The sequence below is a fragment of the Pieris napi genome, chromosome 14, assembly GCF_905475465.1.
Source record: "Pieris napi chromosome 14, ilPieNapi1.2, whole genome shotgun sequence".
Taxonomy (NCBI): domain Eukaryota; kingdom Metazoa; phylum Arthropoda; class Insecta; order Lepidoptera; family Pieridae; genus Pieris; species Pieris napi.
Window position 1 is genome coordinate 11,287,951 of NC_062247.1, and position 24,032 is coordinate 11,311,982.

General features: G+C 34.4%; 1 protein-coding gene across 1 annotated transcript; it reads left to right on the top strand.

Moving 5' to 3' along the window:
• Positions 1–6,962: 6,962 nt before the first annotated feature.
• On the top strand, positions 6,963–22,425 carry LOC125055702 (alaserpin-like). Its single transcript, XM_047658187.1, has 9 exons — positions 6,963–7,102; positions 8,092–8,180; positions 14,798–14,941; positions 16,537–16,740; positions 17,158–17,256; positions 19,004–19,144; positions 19,959–20,168; positions 20,618–20,762; positions 22,246–22,425. The coding sequence occupies exons 1-9, from the start codon at positions 7,081–7,083 to the stop codon at positions 22,368–22,370; spliced, it is 1,179 nt and encodes a 392-aa protein (XP_047514143.1). The 5' UTR covers positions 6,963–7,080; the 3' UTR covers positions 22,371–22,425.
• The last annotated feature ends 1,607 nt before the right edge of the window (positions 22,426–24,032 follow it).

Consider the following 24,032-nt stretch of genomic DNA (forward strand, 5'->3'; position numbering starts at 1 on the left):
GATGTATATTGTATCATTTGGAAGTCAAACTTGTGTGACTGCTCTGAGGAATTGTTCCTGCGGCTGATTTCCATCAACTGACGTCGAGGTAGAGTTCGAGTGCGTTCGACAACATAGCATTTTCTGGTACGCACCACCTGTAGAACCAGCTGCTGATTTCCGAACTGATACTACTTAGGGGCCTTAAAGAAAAGAGTGTACCATTACCTGAAAGGTCGGCAACTCACCCGCTAGCCCCCAGCGTTACAGGTGTCAATTATCGGTGGCGGTTATCACTTTCAAACTCGTCTGCTCTTTTGTCTCCGGCTCCATAATTATACTATGTCTGGACTCAAAAAACCCTATATGCGCCTGTTAAAATATAATAGCAAACTATATTTAAACTCAATCACTTTTGCACTTGACTTAAATTATATAGTACTTGCATTCGCACGTTTGTTTGTTATATATATAATGGTATAAGAGTTTTCGATAAAGAACCCGTAGGTATTTCTTTAATTTATTCGATACGAACATAAACAAATATAAATCTTTTCTATTTATAATATTAGTAGAGATGCTTCTCAATTAATTTCTCGTGGATACTTCGTAACACGTCTTTTCTCATTTAATTACGATTACCATGAGAATATTCATGCTAGCATGCTATTCAAAATTTTATAGTTGATATAAATTATATATTATAATTATCTTTGGAGTGCTCCGTAGGCGTTCAATAGTTCATTCGAGTTCTATTCGTTTATCTTAAATATAGTTTAATTATTTATTTATTTTAAAAAGGCACACTAACGAAACACATACAAATACTTACAGAGACAACACGACATACAAAAACACACATATTTTAAGGAAAACTGATGTATGGGTTCGAGTGAAAAATATTGTAGTAGTAACGCATTTCTTAGGGCAGTTCTTGCCGCACACCACCACTAGGTATGTGGAACCAGCTGAAACTGAATTATTTCTGAAACAATTCGACTCGGGGTACTTCAATAAAACTAAGACTTGACCGACTGGCTTATATACATTTTATAATGTAGAAACAGTCATCTATCAAGTTTTTCATGAAAACTAAACTTTCAGAAAATATTAGTATCAAAAAGTGAATAGATAAATTTCTAGAGAGATTCAAACATTTATTACGAGAGGCGTGTGATGTGAAGTTTAGAGAAAGAAAAAGTCCCTGGACGCTATGGCAGGGGAGAAGAATTGTATATATAAAAAAAAAAACATTCATTACGCTCTCCTGAAAACCTCTCTATTTGACATGTCGCTTTGTACGTAGGGACCGTCGAAATGGTACGTTACCATGCATAGTTTTTATATAGAATAACACAATCAATCATTATGGAAACAATAGCAGTCTTATCAGAGCGTGATAAATGCACATAAAAAGATTCTTTGAGATTGTATTAAAGAAACGACCGAATAACTAACTACAAAATACACTTTACAGGGTCATAATGCGTTTAATAATGATAATTTTCTTATAATTTACATTTTAATACATAGTTTATCTTTAATGAATTAAGAAAGTTTTAATACAATTTATAAAAACATATTTTTTTAATACTTATATGTATTTAGAAAAATTAGCTGTTTTGACTTATGAGAAGTCAGCCTGTGTATTCCTATGTATTAAATAATGCAGCTGATACTTCCTAACACATTCTTTAATCAATGGTTACTTAAGATGCTCAGAATAGGTTTCATGAAATCATCACAGTGGTTATATATCTAAAGCCGTTGATTTTCGTTCAATATTAAATTACAATAAGATTCTTTCGACTTCGACTGACAGTTTTGCAAGGTCCTCTTCCTGATTTACCCTAAACCATCTTAACAACTTCCCTGTCCGATAAGTCATATATGAGTCACAGGAACGTTTTGGGATAAGTTCATGAGTCACAGGTGACTCATTTCTCCATACAGATTAAGGCACATCTTTGTTATGAACCTGGATGTATGGCAATAAACCTAAAGTTTTCAATTAAAAAAAAAAACAAATTATCCTAATAAGAACATGCAATAAATAAAACTCAAGTAAGTACTAAAAGCAATGTTTTATTCAAATACAAGTTTTATAAAATAAACTGTGTAATGTAACATATTCCCACTAATCGATACTTAGAATATTTATACATAAGAAAAAATAACAAAATCAAGCATGTTTCTCATTATAGCATTCTGAGCACAAAGATTTTTTACACTTTTCACTCAGTGTGTACTTGCTTCGCTTGACGAGTAACTAATCTCTCATTTTTCAATTTTACATAACACCCATTGCAACATTGAAAATATTTCGAGGAAATTCTTGCAGAGAATGTCCAGAATTGCGTGAAGAAGCAATTGAAGTTTCTGAAGAGCTATCTTCGTCTTCTTCTTAAAGTGCCTCTCCACTACTGGAGGTTGGCGGTCAGCTCGTCAAACTCCTTCTTATTTTTCGCCAAGCGCATCAGCTGTTCTACGCTGGCCACTCCCGTCCATTCTCTAATATTGCGGAGCCACGACTTCCTCCTTCTGCCAGCGCGTCTTTTCCCCTCGACCTTGCCCATCATGATTACTTGAAGAAGTCGGTACCTTTCGTGTCGAAACACATGTCCCAGGTAACTTATCTTCTTCTTTTTAATGCTCAACGTGAGTTCTCGGGATCGTTTGACGCGCCGTAGAACTTCTTCGTTCGTGACTCTATGGACCCAGCTTATCCTCAGCATTCTTCGGTAGCACCACATTTCAAAGGCGTCAAGTTTCTTAATGGTTGCCTCCTTCAAGGTCCAAGCCTCGCAACCATACATTACAACTGGCCAGATGTAACATTGAAGCATCCTACTTCGGAGGTGCAGACTGATGTCCTTGTTGCAAAGTACCTTTCTCATTTTGTTGAAGGAAGCACGAGCAACTTCTATTCGGGTCTTCACTTCATTTTCAGACTCCCATGCTTCCGTCAGCCATGTGCCTAGGTACTTGTATTTATTAACTCTCTCTAAAGTAGTACCTGCCACCGAGATTGTTGGGTTTAAGTCTTCTCTTCTGCTAATCACCATATACTTGGTTTTGGCAAGGTTCATTGATAGCCCCGCTCTTTTGCTGCACTCATAGACGTGGTCAACTATACTCTGTAGATCTTCAGGCGTTGTTGCTATAAGAGTGGTATCATCGGCGTATCTCAAGTTGTTAATTATTTGCCCATTGATCTTGATACCCCACTCTTTGCCTTCCAGTGCTTCAGAGATAATTGCTTCTGAATACAGATTAAATAGAAGCGGGGACAGAATGCACCCTTGCCTGACTCCACGACAGATTGAAATTAGTTCGGTTTCATCACCGTCCACTCTCACCGTGCTGGTTTGATTCCAGTAGAGGTTTTGTATTATCCTCATATCCCTGCCATCAATTCCGACTTCTTGCAGACGACGCATAAGTACCTCGTGTTTGACACGGTCAAAGGCCTTTTCGTAATCAACAAAACATATAATGACGTCTGTCTGTAAGTCTCGACATTTTTGAACAAGCACATTCAATGAGAATAAGGCTTCTCTGGTTCCTACTCCAGATCTGAACCCGAACTGGCTCTCCGAAATTTGTGCATCGCATTTGCCTCTAATCCTCTCATGTATAATCGAGAGAAAAAGTTTTAAGACCTGACTCATCAGACTTATTGTGCGATATTCTGTGCATTTCTTAGCCGTAGGTTTCTTCGGGAGGGTGATGAACGTTGAATTTAACCAATCCTTCGGCATAATCCCCGTTGCATAAATACAGTTGAAGAAGTTGGTTACCGCATCCACAAGGTGTTCCTCTAATAGTTGGAGAATCTCCACATGAATTTGATCTGGACCTGGAGATTTTCCAGTTTTGGCTCTCTTTAGAGCTTTTACTACCTCTGCTCTCAATATAGGAGGTCCAGTTTCATTTCCTGGTGTTACTGTGATTCTTCTAGTTGCATCTGCGAATATGTCTTCAACATAGAGTTTCCAAGTAGATTTCTTGCTCTCTACGTCTAATAATATATTACCACTATCATCCACTAACGTATTCCGGTTTGTCCTTTTCCGCAATCCAGCCATCTCTTTGATCTCTTTGTGTAAGTTAAAGCTGTCATGTTTGGCGTTGAGCTCTTCCAACCTAACACATTTGTCCTCATAAAATTTTGACCTAGCTGCTCGCATTTTCCTCCTGATTAACTTATTTAGGGCATTGTATGCGTGTGGATCGAATTGTTTAATCAGACGTCTTTCTTCCATGAGGTCTAAGATTTCATCTTCCATCCACTGTTGTCTTTTGTTATATTGCGTCTGACCCAAAATAGTTTCATTAATATCGGTAATGGTTCTAACTAGAGCATGATTCACTTCTTCTACAGATGCAGTTGTATTAAAATTTTCTTCAGCCCAGCGGTTTATAGCCTTGGAGACTTTTACTCTTTTATCCGGATGTTTGATACTGCGTATATCCGGACGACAGATGATTTTAGTCTTTTTTAGTTTTTTCAGGTTACAGCACATTTTAACTATAACGGGGTTGTGGTCAGAGTTGATATCAGCACCAGGATAGGTTTGAGCACTTTTAATCGAATTTTTGAAACGACTATTTATCGCTATGTAATCTATCTGGTTGCGAACTATGTGATCTGGTGTATGCGCTGGTGAGGTCCATGTGTAGAGCCTCCTTGGGTGATGTTTGAACAGGGTGTTCGTGACTACGAGTTCATGTTCTTGACAGAACTCAATGAGCGCTTCGCCCCGTTCATTTCTTACCCCTAATCCATAAGGTCCGATCACTCCTGGTACCTCCCCTGCACCCACCTTTGCGTTTAGATCTCCCATTATAATATTTATGTCATGTTTCTTCGTGTATTGTAAAAGATTCCTAACTTCCGCGTAAAATTCATCCAACTCGTTCTGGGGTTTGTCGGCTGTCGGGGCATATACTTGTATGATATTTATGTTCTGCGGTTTAGCTTCCAGACGTAACAGCATACTTCGGTTGGAATGTGGTATGAAACCGCGAACGGCTTGAGCAGTTTCTTTGGTGAGCAGGACTGCCACTCCATAAGGTTCGGTTGAGCCATTTTTACCCGAGTAGTACAGTACTTCGCCCTCTGTGGTCTTGTATCGATCGTTTCCTGGCCATTTAGTATCACTAATACCCAACACCCCAATTTCTAGGCGCCTCATTTCTTTGATGACATTATGTAGTTTCCCATGCTGTTTAAGACTCCTTACGTTCCATGTTCCAATTTTTAGCCTGTGTCGTTGTTTTTGTTCGTGATCCCCTCCGGAGATTCTTCGCACCCCTGACCCATTTAAGGGACGCCGGAGACTCAGGGCCGTGGCTATATTTGTGCTATCCATGCTTAATGATCAGAGCTGATCAACTAGGGAGTATTATGACGGTGGTTTCCCGTTGCCTTCCGTCATCGCAGATTACCGCCGTACCGCCATTAAGAAGAGCTATAGGAGATCGAATATCTTTGAGGGAGATTCGGAGTTCTATGTTTAATGCTGCAGGTCCAAGAAAATGTCGGACCAGATGTTCTTGGACTTCTGCAACTGTCAACTTGGGGCTTTGACTAAAAAAATGCATTTACGCTTTTGCGCTCAATCATAGCTTTTTTGCTCAGTTAGTCCACAACGAAAGTCCTAATAAAAAATCATTGACCGAAAATGTCGCATTGGGTTCACTTCCACGTGTAACAAGAGTTTTAGATTTGCCGCCACACTTTACAAAATCAAATGACAAATTAATGCAATATAGGTTAGGTTACCAAAGTGTTCTAAAATTGAAATTCAAAATGTTTCCAACTGGCCAGTTCTAAACATTTTCAGTATTACCCACGTGCTAAAGATATAGCCAAAGATGCAATACATGAAAATACAAAAAGGTTGAACTTCGCAACCTTGAAATCGTGTGGTGTAAAATCTTGATATTAAAATCAGGTTCGCTGTTACAGAGTACTTATTATGTTGCTGCTATCAGAGATTCACGCCTATTATTTGCATTATACCCAATTATACCGGTCAAATAATAAGCATGAAATTTTTGTTATTTTATGCTATATAAAAATATAGATATAGATAAAAAAATAAGAGAACTTGGTCTCACCAAGTATTTTTTTTTAAATTTTATACCTTCTAAAAATATTTTTCAGTACCAAAAAATGAAGATCTACCTTGATATTCTACCTTGTGGGTACGGTGGCCTTTACAGGTCACACAGCGACAACACCGAAGTTGATCGATTTATAGAACATGTTTAAACTGCTCTCGATTCCCTTCTGTCTCTTTCGCCTGCTGAAGTCGTTATACTGGGTGATTTCAATGCCCATCATTTTGAGTGGTGGAATTCTCGTACGACCGACTATTTGGGAAGAGGCTACCATAATTTCGCCTACGCGAATACCAGACCGAGCTGACCATCAGCCTTCGCTATTAGATCTTATACTGACTTCTCATCCAGGCTTCTATGAGGTTATTGTGGATGTCCCTCTGGGGTCCTCCGACCACTGCTTGGTGCCTACCGTTATGGCAATTAGACGTCGAACCCGCCCGCAGTTTTCGGAATGCCGTCGTGTCTGGCATTACAAATCGGCCAATTGGGATGACATGCGTTATTTCTTTGCAGCATACCCATGGTCACAAGTCTGCTTCAAGGGTCTTGACGCCAGCGCTGAGTCGAGTGAGAGAGAGAGTCGCTGAGTGAGAGATGTGGTGCTACAAGCAATGGAACTCTATATCCCATTACCCATACTCTGTGGTTCCCATTCGTGGTAAATCTTGGCCATGGTTCGGTAATTCTTGCAGAGAGGCTTCCCGTCTTAAGCAAGAGCTCTATAAAAACTGGGCTCACACAGTGGCTATAAAGGATCTGTCCATAAAAATAAATTTAACGCGGCTACCATTGCCGTGACTACACGCGCGCAGCTCGCAAACTGCTCGCGAGCTGCACAATCGCGGCATATTCGCCAGATGTGGACGCACCCTATGAATTATTATCAAGCATTGACATATATTTAAAGAGAGTAAACCTTTGTACAACAGGTTAGAGTGTGGCCGGAAAGAGGACGGATCGACTGGCATTATGAAGCTCGCTTTATTTTATTGTAAGTAATTTTTTCTATTTAAATACTAATAACATATATTTTGTATTTTTGGTTCAATTAACACCGAATAGTTTTAAGTTTATTTCTTTTTGTATTGAAGTGAAGCTTTTGTGAAAAAAAATTACCGGCACATTTTTCGGTTAAGCGTCACAGTTTTCCGTTACGCGTTATCTTTTTCTTGTCCCGACCATGGTTGATTCGAAGACATTAAAAGCCATTTATATATATATTTATATTACAATTAATGAAATTCTGTTATAATCTTAGTAGTAATACGGTAAAATGAAATAATTTTATTATTTGTATTCATGTCTATGATAATAAAGCCTTTTGTTAAACTTTATTTAACTTAAATTTCTCTAAAGTTGCATACCTATAGTAGATCATTTTTCGAAAAATAAGGTGATAAAGAAGTTTCACTTCTTACGTGTGTACACTAGCACACATTTTTATTTTAGATTAAGTGTTTATGCACTTCTTGCACTTTATCCACTATATTTCCTTTTATTATATTTCTTACACTTGAAGGAATTAGGTAGGTTTCCCAGACTCCGAAGATCAGTTATAATATGACTCCTGGAAGAACAATGTCAAGTGTTATATGTTCAATACCCTGAATTAATAGCCATTGAAGCGACAATTATAAAACCTTTTTTTTAAACCATTTTTTTTTCAACTCTTTAGTTTTTTAGGAAGTACTGTAGTTTAGCCCTTCAGGCCCCAAGATTAGAAATTGTTTTTTTTTATGTTTTCTGTACTTCTAGTTTATTTATAATATATTAAGCAATAATAATAAAAACAAAAAAATATCTGTCACACTATTTTAACTAAACCATAAAAATCTTGCTTCAAATGTACGTCTAATTAACGCTCCTTTTTAATATTTAATTTCTAACATAGCTTTTAACTTTAATTTACCAGTTGACCTGTGTTATCCAAAATTGAAATGAACTAAATATTGAGTGTTAAAATTCGCTAATATTTTTCAGTGTTTTCTGTGGCCGCCGTCACAATCGCCGTGAATGTGCCGACAGACCTCAAAAGCGGTAATGATGCGTTTACATCGAGAATGTTTTATGTGAGTATTTTATATATCTATATAATCTATTACAAAAATAAATTATGTATTTTCATAATAATTCATTTATGTATTAAAGAACACCACATCATATATTAACAGTATATATGTTACAAGAAAATTAAAGAAATGTGGTTAAATGTAAATGTGAATTAAAATTATGTAGTAGGCTATTACTATTATCATTCCGTTAAGTGTAATAAATATACTGAAAAACTACTGAACTCTGAGAAAATATTATAAAAAATAAATGTCTAGTGAATTATAAAATTCTACTTGTAAATTAGCATACATTTTCCAGTCAAATCACCTAATGAGTAAAATGCATGACTCAGATAACAGTTATGGGTTTTGAAATTTCTACGTCTGTGTAATTGATAATTATGCTTTACTACTGTAATATCTTGAATTAAACATTTAAATAAAGATTTTAATAGTTCGATCCTAGCTCATCGGTGTGCTTTAAATAATAGAGGATTTTTTTACTTTATATATATCAACTACTCGTGACAACAACAGATTATAAACGAAATAATGACATGTTAATTGCTATGTAACGAATGAATGCAATTTAACAGTCGAATAGAGTGCCTACGTCTGTCTATACTCTCGGGGCGTAACTCCGACGATTTAGAAACTCGCCATGCTTATAAAGCTAAGCTAAGAATGTCTGAGTGAGCAAAATGTACAGCCTTGGCTCGTACAATAGGTCATCTTATACTCTAAATGATTCTTATAAAAGAGAATATAAGCAAAATGTCGAAATAATTATTAGCATTGACAATAATATTACAACAACATTTTATATACCCCCACACACAGCTTTTTGTTAAAAATTTGGGGAAGTTGTTGTAAACAGTTTAAAAAAATCAAAATTGTAATTTAAAATATTTTTTTTTATTGAAGTTATACTTCTTTAGGCGCCTTATAAAAATTTGATGAGAGTGTAATTTGCACACCGTGCCACAAAATTAACAGAATGAAGTTGCCCACGGAAGATGCGACGGCATTGAACATAATTTAAAAACAACATTCGAATAATAATAGAATTTATGTTACACTTAATGTAAGAGAATAATAATAAATATTTATTTATTTAAATTTTCAAATGTAAACTGAACTTTAGTAACTATAATGACTTTTTTTCCAGTCTTTGATAATTTAATTAAAATTAATTAATTGCGTGCAATCAAAAACTATTTTTAATAATGCCAAAGAAGTATAACTTAAGAAGTTATACTTCTTTGGCGCGCGTACATAAGTACACGCACCCTTTTTTTTTTATTTGTTCTGGAAACCCTGACACGGTTTTTTTTACTTAAAAGGGTTTCCAAATCTTACACATTGTAATGCATTGTTATAATAAATAAACACACTTTTTTTATTTCGTACCTCATACTAGCTTCAATGTCTAAGATGTGTCAGTGATGAATTTTTAGAAGACAATTAACTCCTATGACATGTCCTTGCAATTTTAACTAAACTAAAACTAGCCATACCAACGACTTAATTATATAATATATATCGCGGGCTTCAAGCCAGAGGGGCGTATAAAAAAAAATCGTTTTTTTTTTTATTACGTCAATTATTTCTAAGTTTATCGATACACCACCTCTGTTTTTTTCATATTTGTAAGTTAATTACTTTAGAAGATATTAATAAAATACTTTTAGGCGTATAACTGAATTCAGATATTATTTTCATGCCAGAAAGACGTACCGCGGTCGTAACCACTAATGACGAATTGTGTAACGGACCACAAAGTCGTACGTACATTCGATTTCATACGATTATCGATTTTCATATGACCTACCAATATATTGTCGGGCCATATAGACGTATGTTCATACGACTTTCGAATTTGTTTTGATTACCAATAAAATGTCATGCCAAAAAGACGTATGCGTATACGACCTTGAATTCGCGCCGCGCTCTTTCCACCCGCGCAGTCGCAGTGTTCAATAGTCGGCCGTATACCATTGTCAGTATTTAGAACAAACAAGGATTACGAACTACTAGAATCATCGGTTCCATCAATAGAAAAACAACTTACACCGCTGTTTACACCAGTAGCATCCATACACTTAATAGGAAGCCCTAGCATTATAAAAACTTCTGAAAACCCACTTAACGAGAATCTGCCAACTTTCATTGATGACAGCAATGACTCTGTAGCAGACCCTAATTACCAACCTGAAGACGAGGAAATTCAGTGCTCGCCAATGTCACCCATTACGTCCTCATCTTTAGTTCAAATTAAACAAACAGTCAGCATTACTAATCCACAAGAAATAGAAGAATCGCCCACACTTGAAAGTAACCTTGATGGAATGGAAAATTTAGGCTTTAACGGTTATGACTTTAATGTTCCAATATTATATTCCAATAAATCACCATTGTCAGTATTTAGGACAAACAAGGATTACGAACTACTAGAATCATCGGTTCCATCAATAGAAAAACAACTTACACCGCTGTTTACACCAGTAGCATCCATACACTCAATAGGAAGCCCTAGCATTATAGAAACTTCTGAAAACCCACATAACGAGAATCTGTCAACTTTCATTGATGACAGCGATGACTCTGTAGCAGACCCTAATTACCAACCTGATGACGAGGAAATTCAGTGCTCGCCAATGTCACCCATTACGTCCTCATCTTTAGTTCAAATTGAACAACCAGTCAGCATTACTAATCCACAAGAAATAGAAGAATCGCCCACACTTGAAAGTAACCTTGATCGTCAAAAAGTGAAAAGATGCAAAAGAAAAATACCGGAAAATTGGAAAAAAAACATTAGAAAAACGAAGAAAAATTGCGGTGAAACATACATATCAAGTCAAGGAAAAAATGTACCGGCAAAAAAGTGTGGCAATGAAAATTGTAAGTGTCAACGAGCTTGTCATACAAAAATTGATAATAGTACGAGAAAGAATATTCATTTGTCATTTTGGGGTTTGGGTAGTATTGAAAGACAAAGGGATTTTATAGTATCGAACGTGGTTTTAACTGAAGCAACAGGATCACGTGTGACAAACTCGAGAAGGAAATTCACTTTGAATTACAGTTTCAAGATTAATTCGGAAACGGTAAATGTGTGTCAACCTTTTTTTCTTCGTACACTGGATATCAGTGACAAGATGGTCCGTACTGCTTTGAAGAAAGCGCGCCGAGGAGTGGGTAATATACCTTCCCCTGATAAAAGAGGTCATCACATACCTTGCAACAAATTTAGCGAAGACAACATAAAGTTTGCTAATGATCACATAGATTCATTTCCAAAAGTGCCTTCTCATTGGTGCCGTAAAGATACAAAAAAGATTTATTTGGAGACCATTCTCAATAAAGAAAAAATGTACGAATTATATAAGCAGCAATGTTTGGAGAACCATAAGAAACCCATTGGAAAAACTTCGTATAAAGAACTAATTTTAAATAAGAATATAGGTTTCCACAAACCAAGAAAGGACCAGTGTTGGTGTAACAAATATGAGCAATTAACTGAAGAAGAACAAAAGGCGAAACAAGAAGAATATGAAGAGCATGTTAACAGAAAATACTATGCACAGGAAGAAAAAACATCGGATAAAATTAAAGCAATAGAAGATAGTCGCTCGCATGTTTGTACTTTTGACTTTGAAGCAGTGCTATATTGTCCTTTGGTTTTAGGAAAACCTGTATTTTATAAACGGAAGTTAGGTAGCATGAATTTCACAATTCACAATGCAGCGACTAAACAAGGCTATTGTTATTTTTGGCCGGAATATGAAGGCAACCGTGGATCAAACGAAGTATCAACATGTCTCTATAATTACATCTCAAATCTCTCCAATGTCGATCACCTGATTTTATTTTCTGACTGCTGTCCAGGGCAGAATAGAAATTCTGTGCTTGTTGCTATGTTCAATTATATCATTACATCACCTGACAATGAGATTAGAGTCATTGACTATAAATTTCTTGAACCTGGTCACACCTACATGGAGTGCGACAACATGCACTCGACAATTGAACGAGCTTCTGAGTATGCCAAAATCTACATCCCTGATGACTGGCAAAATGTCATACGACTAGCTCGTAAAGACAATCCATATAATGTTCAAGTTATGGAACACACAGACTTTTTGGATTTCAAATCACTGCGAAGTACTATTATTCCAAATACAATGAAAGCCACTGATGGAACTGTTTTGCAATGGGCTAACGTAAGATGGTTACGATTTAATAAAAACATTTCCCATTCGTTGTTTTTTAAATATGTTTTCTGGGAAGAATTCAAAGAGGTAAAATTAAAGGAGAGAGTGACTAGATCGGAACATAATTCGAATCTTGCAAAACTGTACCCAGGACAAATTTTGTTAAAACAAGCAAAACATAAAGATCTGATGGAAATGCGTTGAGATGGGACGATTACCAAGAATCATAACTACTACTATGAAAAACTTCCTGTTCAGTCTGTATCAGGATCGTTGCCTCAGACTAGGCCTCGTCAAGATGATGACGAATTGGAATTATCTGCAACACGAGCCTCATATTTAAGACGTCGGTCAGGGAAAAAGAATTAATCAGTTCATTTGATAAGAACCTACATAGATGTTTGAACTTATTACTTTTGCTTGCTCAGTTGGATCTAAATAGATTAAGTCGTTTGCATGTACCTGCTCTAAATTTAAATGAGATTGCATGCAACTAAATGGAAAGTACTTACTATTCATGTTTTTCATCTTTATAGATATTTTTATAGATGTATTTTTTTTGTTTGTTTATTTTGTTTCTATTTAGGTAAACATCTATTTTTTAATAGGTAACCAAGTTTAATACTATTCATGTTTTTCATCTTTATAGATATTTTTATAATTATCAGTTTTTTTAGTTTGTTTATTCTGTTTCTATGTAGGTAAACAACTTTTTTTCAACAGCTTTAAGATCTCTGCAATCGTGAATGCTGAATACGACCAAAGAAACAATAATTATCTTTGTAATACTAGAGTGTTAATTATACCTATGCTAAGTTTTTCTTTTAAAAGTTTAATGGTTCCAAGTTCCTTTTTAAATAATAATAATTTTAAACTATTTTTGTGCCTTGTTTTATTTCACTGCCATCGAAATTAACCCTAAGAAGCCCTTACGTCTGTCTTGGAACAAAACTAATTTTATATTTTTGACAAGCCAGACGGACGTGTTATCTTCAAAAATGGTAGAAATACTGCATTTAATTATATAAAAAATATTTATTTATGATTTTTCACGATACTTGAACTAAGTTCAGATGTTTTTTTAAATATTTCATTGCGTAAAAAGCTTTTGTATTTTACGTCCATCCGATAAAAGCGTTTTCTGAGAAAAGAAAACATACGGTTTGCCTACAACTGTCGAGCCAAATGGAAGTAAGTGCAATATTGCAAGTTTTTAAATACTTACAAAGAAAATAATCATTTCACGTTATTAAGAAAGTACTTTAGTAGACACATGTACATTTTCAGATAAAGAGATACATTGCAAAAAAACTTATTAAGTTTTTTTTGTCTCCTGAAAAGTAGGGGTATTGCTTATACGCCCCTCTGGCTTGAAGGCCACGATATCTTCTGCGAGGACGGTAATCATTTTTATAATAATAATTTTACAATATTATGTTAGATGTATGTATTACTATTTGATTAGTTGGAGTGTTGGCTCTGGCAACAACTGTTAATCCAGAGCATATGCGTTCAATCCCCGACTATGAAGTTAATCATCGTGAGGAAATCGGCATTTCTAAAACGCAATAAATAAAAATAGGACCTAAAAATCGGCGAATTTTTTGGGATAGCTGACTTTTAAAGAAGAATGATCAAAAACAATCTATTGCATGTATTTTGTAATGAAATATATTTTTTAATTCAAAACTTGACCGAGAAGTCCATGATTTGATTTACAGCAAAACAATTAGTATTACGTGTAGCAAGGCATTAAAAGCTTGTTATGTATTATTATATGATCATGGAAAGGTGTAGACCGCAGACGTACCGCAAATAGAAAACATGTCGTGCAATCTTAAAATTTAATTATATGTAGTACTCAACTAGTGCATAGGCGTATATAGAGGGAGTTATGTGTTCCCCCAAGATGTTACCTGTGAATTTAAGATTCGACGCCTAAGAAAAATAACAGAGACAATAATCTCCCCTTAGAAAATAACAAGCTCAGCCGAGCTCGTCTTTCAGTGTTTATAGTTCATAATTGAAGTAATAATACAAATCGAATATAAATATTTTAATGTAGCCTTATTTTTATTATTAAAAATAAATATTGTCTATTGTTTATATTTAAAGCTAGACAGCCAAACCAGCTGCCCACTGCAGTATTTACAAACCAATTCGACTTAGGTTCCTTCAAGAAAAGAGCGTATCAATTTTTTAAAGGCCGGCAACGCACTTGCTTCTGGAAATGTAAGTGTCCTTGGGCGGCGGCATCACTCAACATCAGGTGGGCCTCCTGCCCGTTTGCCTATTATTAAAAAAAAAACTTCTTGAACGACTGACTATAACTATAAGCACTCGAAGCGTCGAGAAATGTAAATAATGAAATAACGATTGCTTTGCAGTTTATTAACATACTAAATACGTTCTTTACAGGAAATAGTGAAGTATAATCCACAACAGAGTGTAGTGCTGTCAGGATACTCTGTACTGACCCCATTGGCCCAGCTCGCCTTGGCCTCTGAGGGTGAATCGCACCACCAACTTTTGAAGGCCATTGGCATGCCCAACGATAATGCGGTAAGTGAAGGCTATTCGAGGGATTCAAGTTAATTTTAATTATATTTTATTTTTTTATTTATATAAGTTAAATATGTTATATTGAATCCACTTTTAAAGTATATTTATTAAAGAACATCACATATATATTGCATTTTCTACAGTATAAGTAACAATCAATTCTAAAATATATGATTAAGTGAACATAAATTTTATTTAAAAAAAAAATACACTTCTATTTTTAGTTATTACTAGTATTTTTTTTATTTAAAATACTCAATCTCTTAACAATGCAGATATTATACTAGAGTTAGTTAATGACCTTTCATTTTAAAGCTATTAATTTTATTGTAAGACAAATTCAATGCAGCTGTACTTACAGCCATTAGTCGTGAATCATTAGAGTCATTTAACTTTTAAATTTTAAAATAAAAAATTTAGGTCCAGAGAGATCTGGAACCCAAAAAGATATTTCACGGCCTATGCTTATATCATTAACTAAACAAGCATAGCAAATGTACCGAAGTTCACAACATCATAAGGTATAATATTTCTATTTACACAGTAGAACTCAGAAGGTTGAAGTGAATGGTAAGAGGTCCTTAGGGTCGGCAGTAGATATGGGGGTAACACAGGGCTCAATTCTTGGCCCTTTCCTCTTTCTTGTTTATATAAATGATGTAACTTTTATGGTAGAGAAAAAACATTGGATAGTTTTGTTTGCTGATGTTATGTCCTTGATTTTGAAAATCCAATCGATTTTTAGAAATTTTGACGATGTGAACAATGCTCTATCTTCGATTGTCCATTGGTTTAGTATGAATAACCTTCTACTTAATGCAAAAAAGACAAAATGCATTAAATTTTCTGTAAAAAATGCAAGGGTTATGGATACTAGACCAATTATAAACGATAAGGAATTGAATCTGGATGATACAACTGTATTTCTTGGAATCACCATGGATGTGGTTCCCACATATTGACGGATTGGCGAAGAGACTTAGTTCTGCAGCCTACTCGGTCGCAGTCGATGTCGATACAGCTACTTGTTTATTTTAGTTACTTTCATAGCATGACTTTTGACTTATTATTATGGGGTCATGCTGCTGATGTCGAAACTATTTTCACCCTGCCAAAGAGGGCTATTCGTTAGTTTTTAATAGTTAGTAATTATTTTTTGGGAAAGTCTTCTTTAATAAAATCCCAGAGGCTATTTTATCTCTGGCTTTTAATAAATTTAAGAAATGTATTAAAGAAAAGCTGTGTAAAAAGGCTTACTATAAAGTTAACGACTATCTAGTTGATAAAAAGGCCTGGGACTAGTGCTAGACAGGCTACTTCTAATTAATTTGCGATATTTGTTTTAAAATAAGTGTTGTTTGATGATTTGCTATTTTAAAAGAGTACCGAGAGTTTTTTCGCCGGCTTTTTCTCTCGGCCTACACCCTCTGTTTTCTTGGCCGATGAGTAGGGATGCCTACAAATTGAAATTTAATGACGTGGAATAAGTGTTACATGTATCATATGTTCCATAATAAACATATTTTATTTTATTTTTATTTTTATTTAATGCATCATTCATCTCAAGAGTTAACGTTTTTTTATAAATGTTTCAGATAATAGCTGCGTTTTCAGAGGCCAAAAGAAACTTAAAAACCATAAATGGAGTGGAACTTAAAACAGCAAGTAAAATATACGTCACGTCCAAATCTGAAGTATATGAAAACTTTGCAACGACCATCCGTGACGTGTTTGATTCCGAATTCAAAAATGTAGACTTTACTCAAGCACAGAAAACCGCTAACGAAATCAACGCTTGGGTAATAAATACATTTAACAACAATAATTTCAAAATTCTAAACTATCATTATTCAGACATAAATTTTTCTGTCATAGTATAGTTTAATAATTTTTTTTGTTTCGTAGAAACATGTTTTAATACGGGTTTTTGATTAATTTTTGTTTAGAATTGTAGTGTCTCTCTCTCACTATCGTAGATTTTCTATACAGATTTGGCAGCTGTAGTGGTTAGATAATTGATTTTTCTGCCAGGACATATAGTCAGATTTTTATAAATTTTTGGCAGAGGTTTGGGTAAATGCAGGTAGCATTAGGCAGTCAGCCTAAAATCTTTTAATCCATACAAGTTTACAATGCAATTAAAATCGTTATCTCTTTGTGAATTTCATACAAAAATGGACATGTTGCAATTGGGTTAACACAAACATTAATTACAGGTTGAAGAACAAACGAATAAAAAAATTAAAGATCTCGTTAACCCGTATTCCTTGAATGCCAATACTCATGCTGTTCTTGTCAACGCTATCTACTTTAAGGTAAAATAACATTTAAAATACGCAATTGCTTTTAAATTTTATTGTAAAGTTACAAAGAGGACAATCAGATACATATAATAATATGATGTAAAAACGAAGTACACGAGTGAAAATGACATGAGTGCTTATAAAGACAGCGCTAAACAGATCCATGCAACTTCCTCACAATCAAGTAGCCCGCGATATCTCAGCAGACAACTCACGACAGGACTCTTTGTATTGAAGAAGTCGCATGGGTCCGCCAAGCTCGAATTTAACAACAATAGGAAATAAATTAACACAGCAAGGTTTCTAAAACGACTCGGCGAAAGGTCTCCATGGAGTGAACTGAAAATGTTCATCGAGTAATTTTCATCACAGTTTTATTAGACCATGCACAGTCGTTTCCCGTCGTCTGTACGCTTCGATACTTCGATGACTTCTTTATGACAAATCCAATATGTATTTGACATACGAGATTAGCACTAAATCTCAACTGTGGCTTAACCCTTGGATCTTATGAAATATATATATATATATATATATATATATATATATATAATAAAGGGTATTACCTATAAATATCGCCTATAAAGCCGAGGCGTTTCTTGTACGCGTTAACACATGACTATAATACCTTTAATTCTTTTCACATTTAATTATATATAACGTTTATCAAAACCTAAACATAACAATGAAATATACAGTATTTAGAATTTTCTTAATCGACGTAGTAATCATAAAAACTAATAAAAAGAAAATCAGAACAAATTTAAAAAGTTTGGTCCCTGTGGCAGTGTACCTTTAACGATGGCAGCATTTCCTCGCCTCATTGCGATATTTATTCGTTGAGCGAGGAAAGCACCAGCTCTGGGGTCACCGGTATATATTTTATTTCACATTAATATAATAATAATAAAAAGTTAAATAATAATTTTCCTGTGTTATTTATAAAATATTTTGTCACAAGTAAATTTTAAGCTAAGAAAATAAAATATTTATAAAATAACTAGCGGACCCGACAGACGTTGTCCTGTCTTAACTATGAATATTGATTTCTAATTGGTAGAATTAACTAAAAAAAATATTTAGGAAACAAAGTGTATATGATATAAGAACATTCTTTGTTTGTTTTTCTGGCGCGTATATTTTAGTTTTTTAGTTTTGTTGGTATTCCGCCACGAGAACAGAAGTATTTTATCAATATAATTAATTCATATGAATATTATCAATATAATAACTCCAATCGAAGCATTTGTTTTAAACGATATTAATTTTTCTTAAATCCTATTGACGATATGTGCAGTACGCATTCTGTCAATGTTATGTCAAACGCCATAACGTTACATCAAAAAAGTTTGAAGTAAAAGCGCTATGCACTGAAAAAAAAATTGCTATCGTAACATAAGTTAGGATTACTTAACATGGTGGTCAAGTTTTCTTAAAATTTCTAATTTTCCGCGCAATTTTCTTAATTTTTCTTTCATAAGAACCTTTTCCTGACAATAATATACACAACAAAAAGATAATTTTCTAAATCGGTCCAGCCTTTCACGCATGATGCCGTGACTAAGGGAAATAGGGATTCATTTTTATATATTTAGAAGATATTTTTAAGTTATAAATTCAACATTTAAATTGGCAACAAGACAAAACTGTCAGCATATAGTGTTCTATTCAAAATAATAAGTTCCAAGCTGCTTCATAAAACCTAGGTACATATGTTATTTATCAAATTGTTTTTCATTATTTATTTAATGTTCTATAGGGTCTCTGGCAGAAGCCGTTCAACCATGGCAATACATACGACCAGGTGTTCCATATTACTAAAGAGAGATCAGTAACAGTTCCGATGATGTACCAAAAATCTTATTTCAATTACGTGGAGGTTCCAGAATTAGACGCTAAGGTAAGGTTTAAAGTATAGAGTTTTATAACTCTTGTAGTTTGCAGATACCGTAAAACCTCTTGGATTAAATAACCAAGTGCAATAATAAGGATAGCGGGGAAGGATTGGAAAATAATGGCGAGGATGAGAGACAAATGGAAGAATTTGCAGGAGACCTTCACTCCGTAGGAGGTCGTGTTGTACTACTGTTAAACATAACGACATGGGCCTAATGTAATCCTGATTATTAAGTACCCGAATACAGGCGTCAGGCTGTTTTTAATTTATTTATTGAAGTAAAACTTCTTTAAGCGCGACTAGGGGAGTAACTGATTTAAGTTCAGTTACTTGGTAATGTTCATTTAGGATAGCATTCACTCGTTTTATTTGATACTGATTCTTGTAATTATGTTATTATTATTATGAAAATATGTGAATGAAATAATACAATAATAAAATATATTTAAAATAATAAAATAAATATTTATAATGAAGTACAAGTAACGTGTGACCAAATTAAAATTCCACTAAAGAGGGGTAATTAAGGTTCCTATCCTAGCTTGCTTTTCTTTTGTTATAGATACGGCCAGTTTTTTCGTATGAATAATCTTTGTTAAGCACATGAATAAGAAATATTAAATTATAATATGATATTTCTTATTTAAGTTAATATTTAATCATTTCAGTGATATATGCCGTCAACGCCAAAGAAGTTTTAATTCAATCGCGCATATACGTTACACGCACACGCTTTATTTTTATTTTATTCACATGTACGAATACTAAAGTTCATGGACCTTTTGTGTACTTAACAGGTAATAAACATATTTTACAGGTCCTCCAAATGTTCTATGAAGGTCGTGAAGCATCCATGATACTGGTGCTCCCCAATGAAATCGATGGAATAATCCAGCTAGCGGAGAAATTACGAGACCCATCAGCAGTCGACAGAGCCATTTATAACATGTACTATAGACAAGTCCATGTCACAATTCCTAAGTTCAAAATTGAAACTACAACAAATCTGAGACTTGTTTTATCAAATGTAACTTATTATTTTCTAAAGTTTTTTAAACCTTGTGTTTTCTATAACGTTTTTAGATAATACTTAGTTGTTGTTGTATGTTGGCGAACATAATAATAACAAAGCCCGATTATTATCTTGACAGTACAGTTTAGATTTGTAATATAAATTTTCCTTTTCTTGTTATCCTAATATCCTAACTTGCTTCTGTGCCATTGATCGGAACCCCTTCACGGGTAAAGGCCTCCTCCAGCTTTTTCTAAATAACTCTGTCTATTGCTTCCTTTCTCCATTCGCTTCCTACTAAAGCTTCTATATATTCTATCCACCTTCTTTCCCTTGTCCCTTTCGATATAAGGAACATTACACACAAAACCTTTGTTTTAAATTGTTACTACATTAAATAATCTTCTGCTTACATTTTTATGGGCAATTAGAATAATCCAATTTAGAATTGAATATTTTTTCAGATGAACGTTACGAAACTATTTGTACCCGGACAAGCCCGTTTAAGTAAAATGCTAATGGAATGGGATGACTTATTTATAACTGATGCCATACAGAAGGCTTTCATTGAAGTCAATGAGGATGGCGCAGAAGCTGCAGCAGCCAACGGTAAGTCGCGATATAAATTATTATGACAATTAAAATATATAATTCTAATTCCATTTTGACTTAAATTGGTTAGTGAGTATGCTCACTGAGAACAAAGGATTGTAAGGAACAAAAACAAGTGCGACAAAGGACTGTTAATTAGTTAAAATAGAGCCTGTATGGCAGGGGTCCGACGGTCATTAAATATCGTGATCCAATACCATAATAACTGTCTCAGTATATATTGAATCAACTGGTGGGACTATAGTTTCAATAGATTGGAGCCTGGGTTACATTTTTCTTATGTAACCTAAAGGACCGGCAACGCACTTGCAAGCCTACTGGCAACGGTCTATGAGCTGTATCAGTTGCTCAACTGCTCGTTTGCCCAATGTAACACAAAAAAAATATGACAGTTACTTTTTATGATAATAAATATGTTTTTATTGTGGTCTAAGATCCCGCTATACAACGACCTTCACCGAGATGCTTATTTAATGAAACTTATTTTATATATTATTTAATATGTCAATAAATATAATCCATATGGGTTGCCTAGCAAATTTCAGTCCAGAGTATTTTTAATTAATTTAAAAAAAAATATTTTTTTAAACATTTCACCGGTATGATTATTAGATAAATTCTATACCAATCGAAAGTATGAAGCCCATAGAATATGCAAAAGTTAGGTTGTTTTTAATCAATTAATTATTTATGTGTATATTTTTTATGTGACACTAAAGTATATATACATCTTGAGTATAGAAGAAGTTTTTAGTGATACATATATAATACTACCCTGATTAAAAATATTGATTGAAAAAAGTTCAAGAAATTTACTACATGCAAATTATAAAAAAAATTTTTTTTTTAAATATTCATTAAACATACTCTGGACTGAAATTTGCTAGGCAACCCATATGGATTATATTTATTGACATATTAAATTAAATATAAAATAAGTTTCATTAAATAAGCATCTCGGTGAAGGTCGTTGTATAGCGGGATCTTATACTATTGGATGTTACTGGCCTTGACTTATTATATTACACAACATTCTTTCAATAATTGTTCGATAATTTTCATATGTAATACCACAAGAGCTTCAAAATTATCGGGTATTTCCCGATAGGTTCGTTGCAAACAATTAATATAGTCGTCATGACGACTATAGTCGTTTGCAGGGAACCTTGAGGGAAATACCAGATAATTTTGAAGCTCGAGTGGTATTCGGGGGATTATTTTTCCGACCCAAATGTCGGCCAATAGAATTGCACCATGAGACGAAATGTACAGTTAACAAATAAGAATATCATAATGAATAAAACAACTACTTAATACTTTTCTTGAAGCAACGACCAGAAAAAAATTTCACAAAAAATTTTCAGTATAATACCATGTAGGTTGTACCACGTGACGTCGAATGGTGCAATTCTATTGGCCGACATTAGGGTCGGAAAAATAAGCTATTATATTTTATTATAATTCCAATGTTTTGTTTCAGAATTTGATGGTATGACAGCCAGTCTTGACTCACAACCGCCGGTTACATTCTTTGCTAATAGACCATTTTACTTTGAAATAAGGGTAAACGATATACCCATTTTTAACGGTGTTAAAGCTGAATAATATTGAACTTGACTTGTAAAAGGTGACATGTATTTAATAAAGTGTTATTCGAAAATGTTGTTTTAAACAAGAAACGAATAACTTATATAATTATAGATAAGTCTTACCGCTGTGTTAGATTCCCGTATATCTAAAATGTGTTTGATTTTGACGTAAAATGCGATTTCTTCGATACAAAGAGTCCCCTCGTAAAGCCGTAAGTGTGCTGTGATTGTGAGGAAGTTGCATAGATCTGTTTGCGCATTCTTAAGTTCTCAGGTCATTTTTACACATGTATATCCTTTCTGTAACAAATCTTCATAAGTATCAGCTGATTATCCTCCTTGAATGTATGATATTTGATAGCAAAAATAAAATAACACTCTGTGTTCTAATGTGGCACTCGGGGACTGCCGCGGTAAAGCTATTGCATAGCATTTTTTATCAACTTATGCAGTTATAATTATTTATTTATGCAGTATTTGTTTTTCTTTGATATTAATTCAAGTTTTTTCTTTGATATTATTTCAATCTACCACTCTACCAGACTCAGACTAAAATGCCTATATAGTCTGTCTCACTCTAACGCGTACCGGATGCACCGGCCGCGCTCACGCTCACCTATATTACGTCATCGTGTGTAAGGTTTTTTTCGTTACGGAATTTCTTGATTCGGTCGCGGCGCTCAAAGCCCTCAATAAAATCTATGCAATAGCTTAAAATTGTGCTTGCGAGGTTTAAACTTAACTTTAGATTATACTTGTATTACAAAAACTCTAAATTATAATCAGGCCATCTCTGTTTATATAACTGTTATAAAACACCCAGCTTTCATTAAATATTATTCGTGTATGGTTTAAATTAAGTATTAATATACCTAAAGTCTAAAGTATCAGTGTTACAAGAATGTTTAAGTCTTCTTTTGCTTCCATTACTGGAGGTGGGCGTCGGTTCCGTGAAGCGTGTTTTGTCCTATGCTAGATGCAGCAACTCTTTCGCAGTTGCAATACCCGTCCACTCCCAAAAAACCATGAGTTTTTCCTCCTACCAACACGCCGTTGATCCTGGATTTTACCCATTATAATTAATTGAAGAAGGTGGTAGCGGTCATGACGCAACACACAACATGTTCCAACCTAATTAAGAAGTTTCTCGTTAGAGACCTTCTGGACCCAGCCTGTACAAAGCATGGGTATATAACACCACATCTCAAATGCTTCCAAGCGCCGGCGGGTATCTTTTTTTATTCTCCAAGCTTCACTGCCGTAGAAAACAACTGGTCATATGTTTGTCTAGAGTTAGTTAAATTATGCTAACACCTTTTTTAAGGGTAATATAACTCATTTGTTACCATTACATAGACATGTTAAATTGTACGTCACCTCGAATATACAATGGCAATAGCCCCAGCCCGTGGCTACTATAACATTCACGTAGTCATTAGTGTGGACACAAATCATTGACGGACAGGACACATTAGTCACCTGGCAATGAAGCCACATATAGCCAAATAGAATACGGTTTGACAAAAACCACGTCGCCTCTTTTTTTATATCTAGCTCGTGTATTCCCTTTGTCTGCTAATTGCCCGTTAATTGTACTACCGTTAGATAAATGTGAAATTAATATATATTTATTTTCGCCATTAATAATTTAGTCTAGTCGACAAGTTGAAAATGGAAC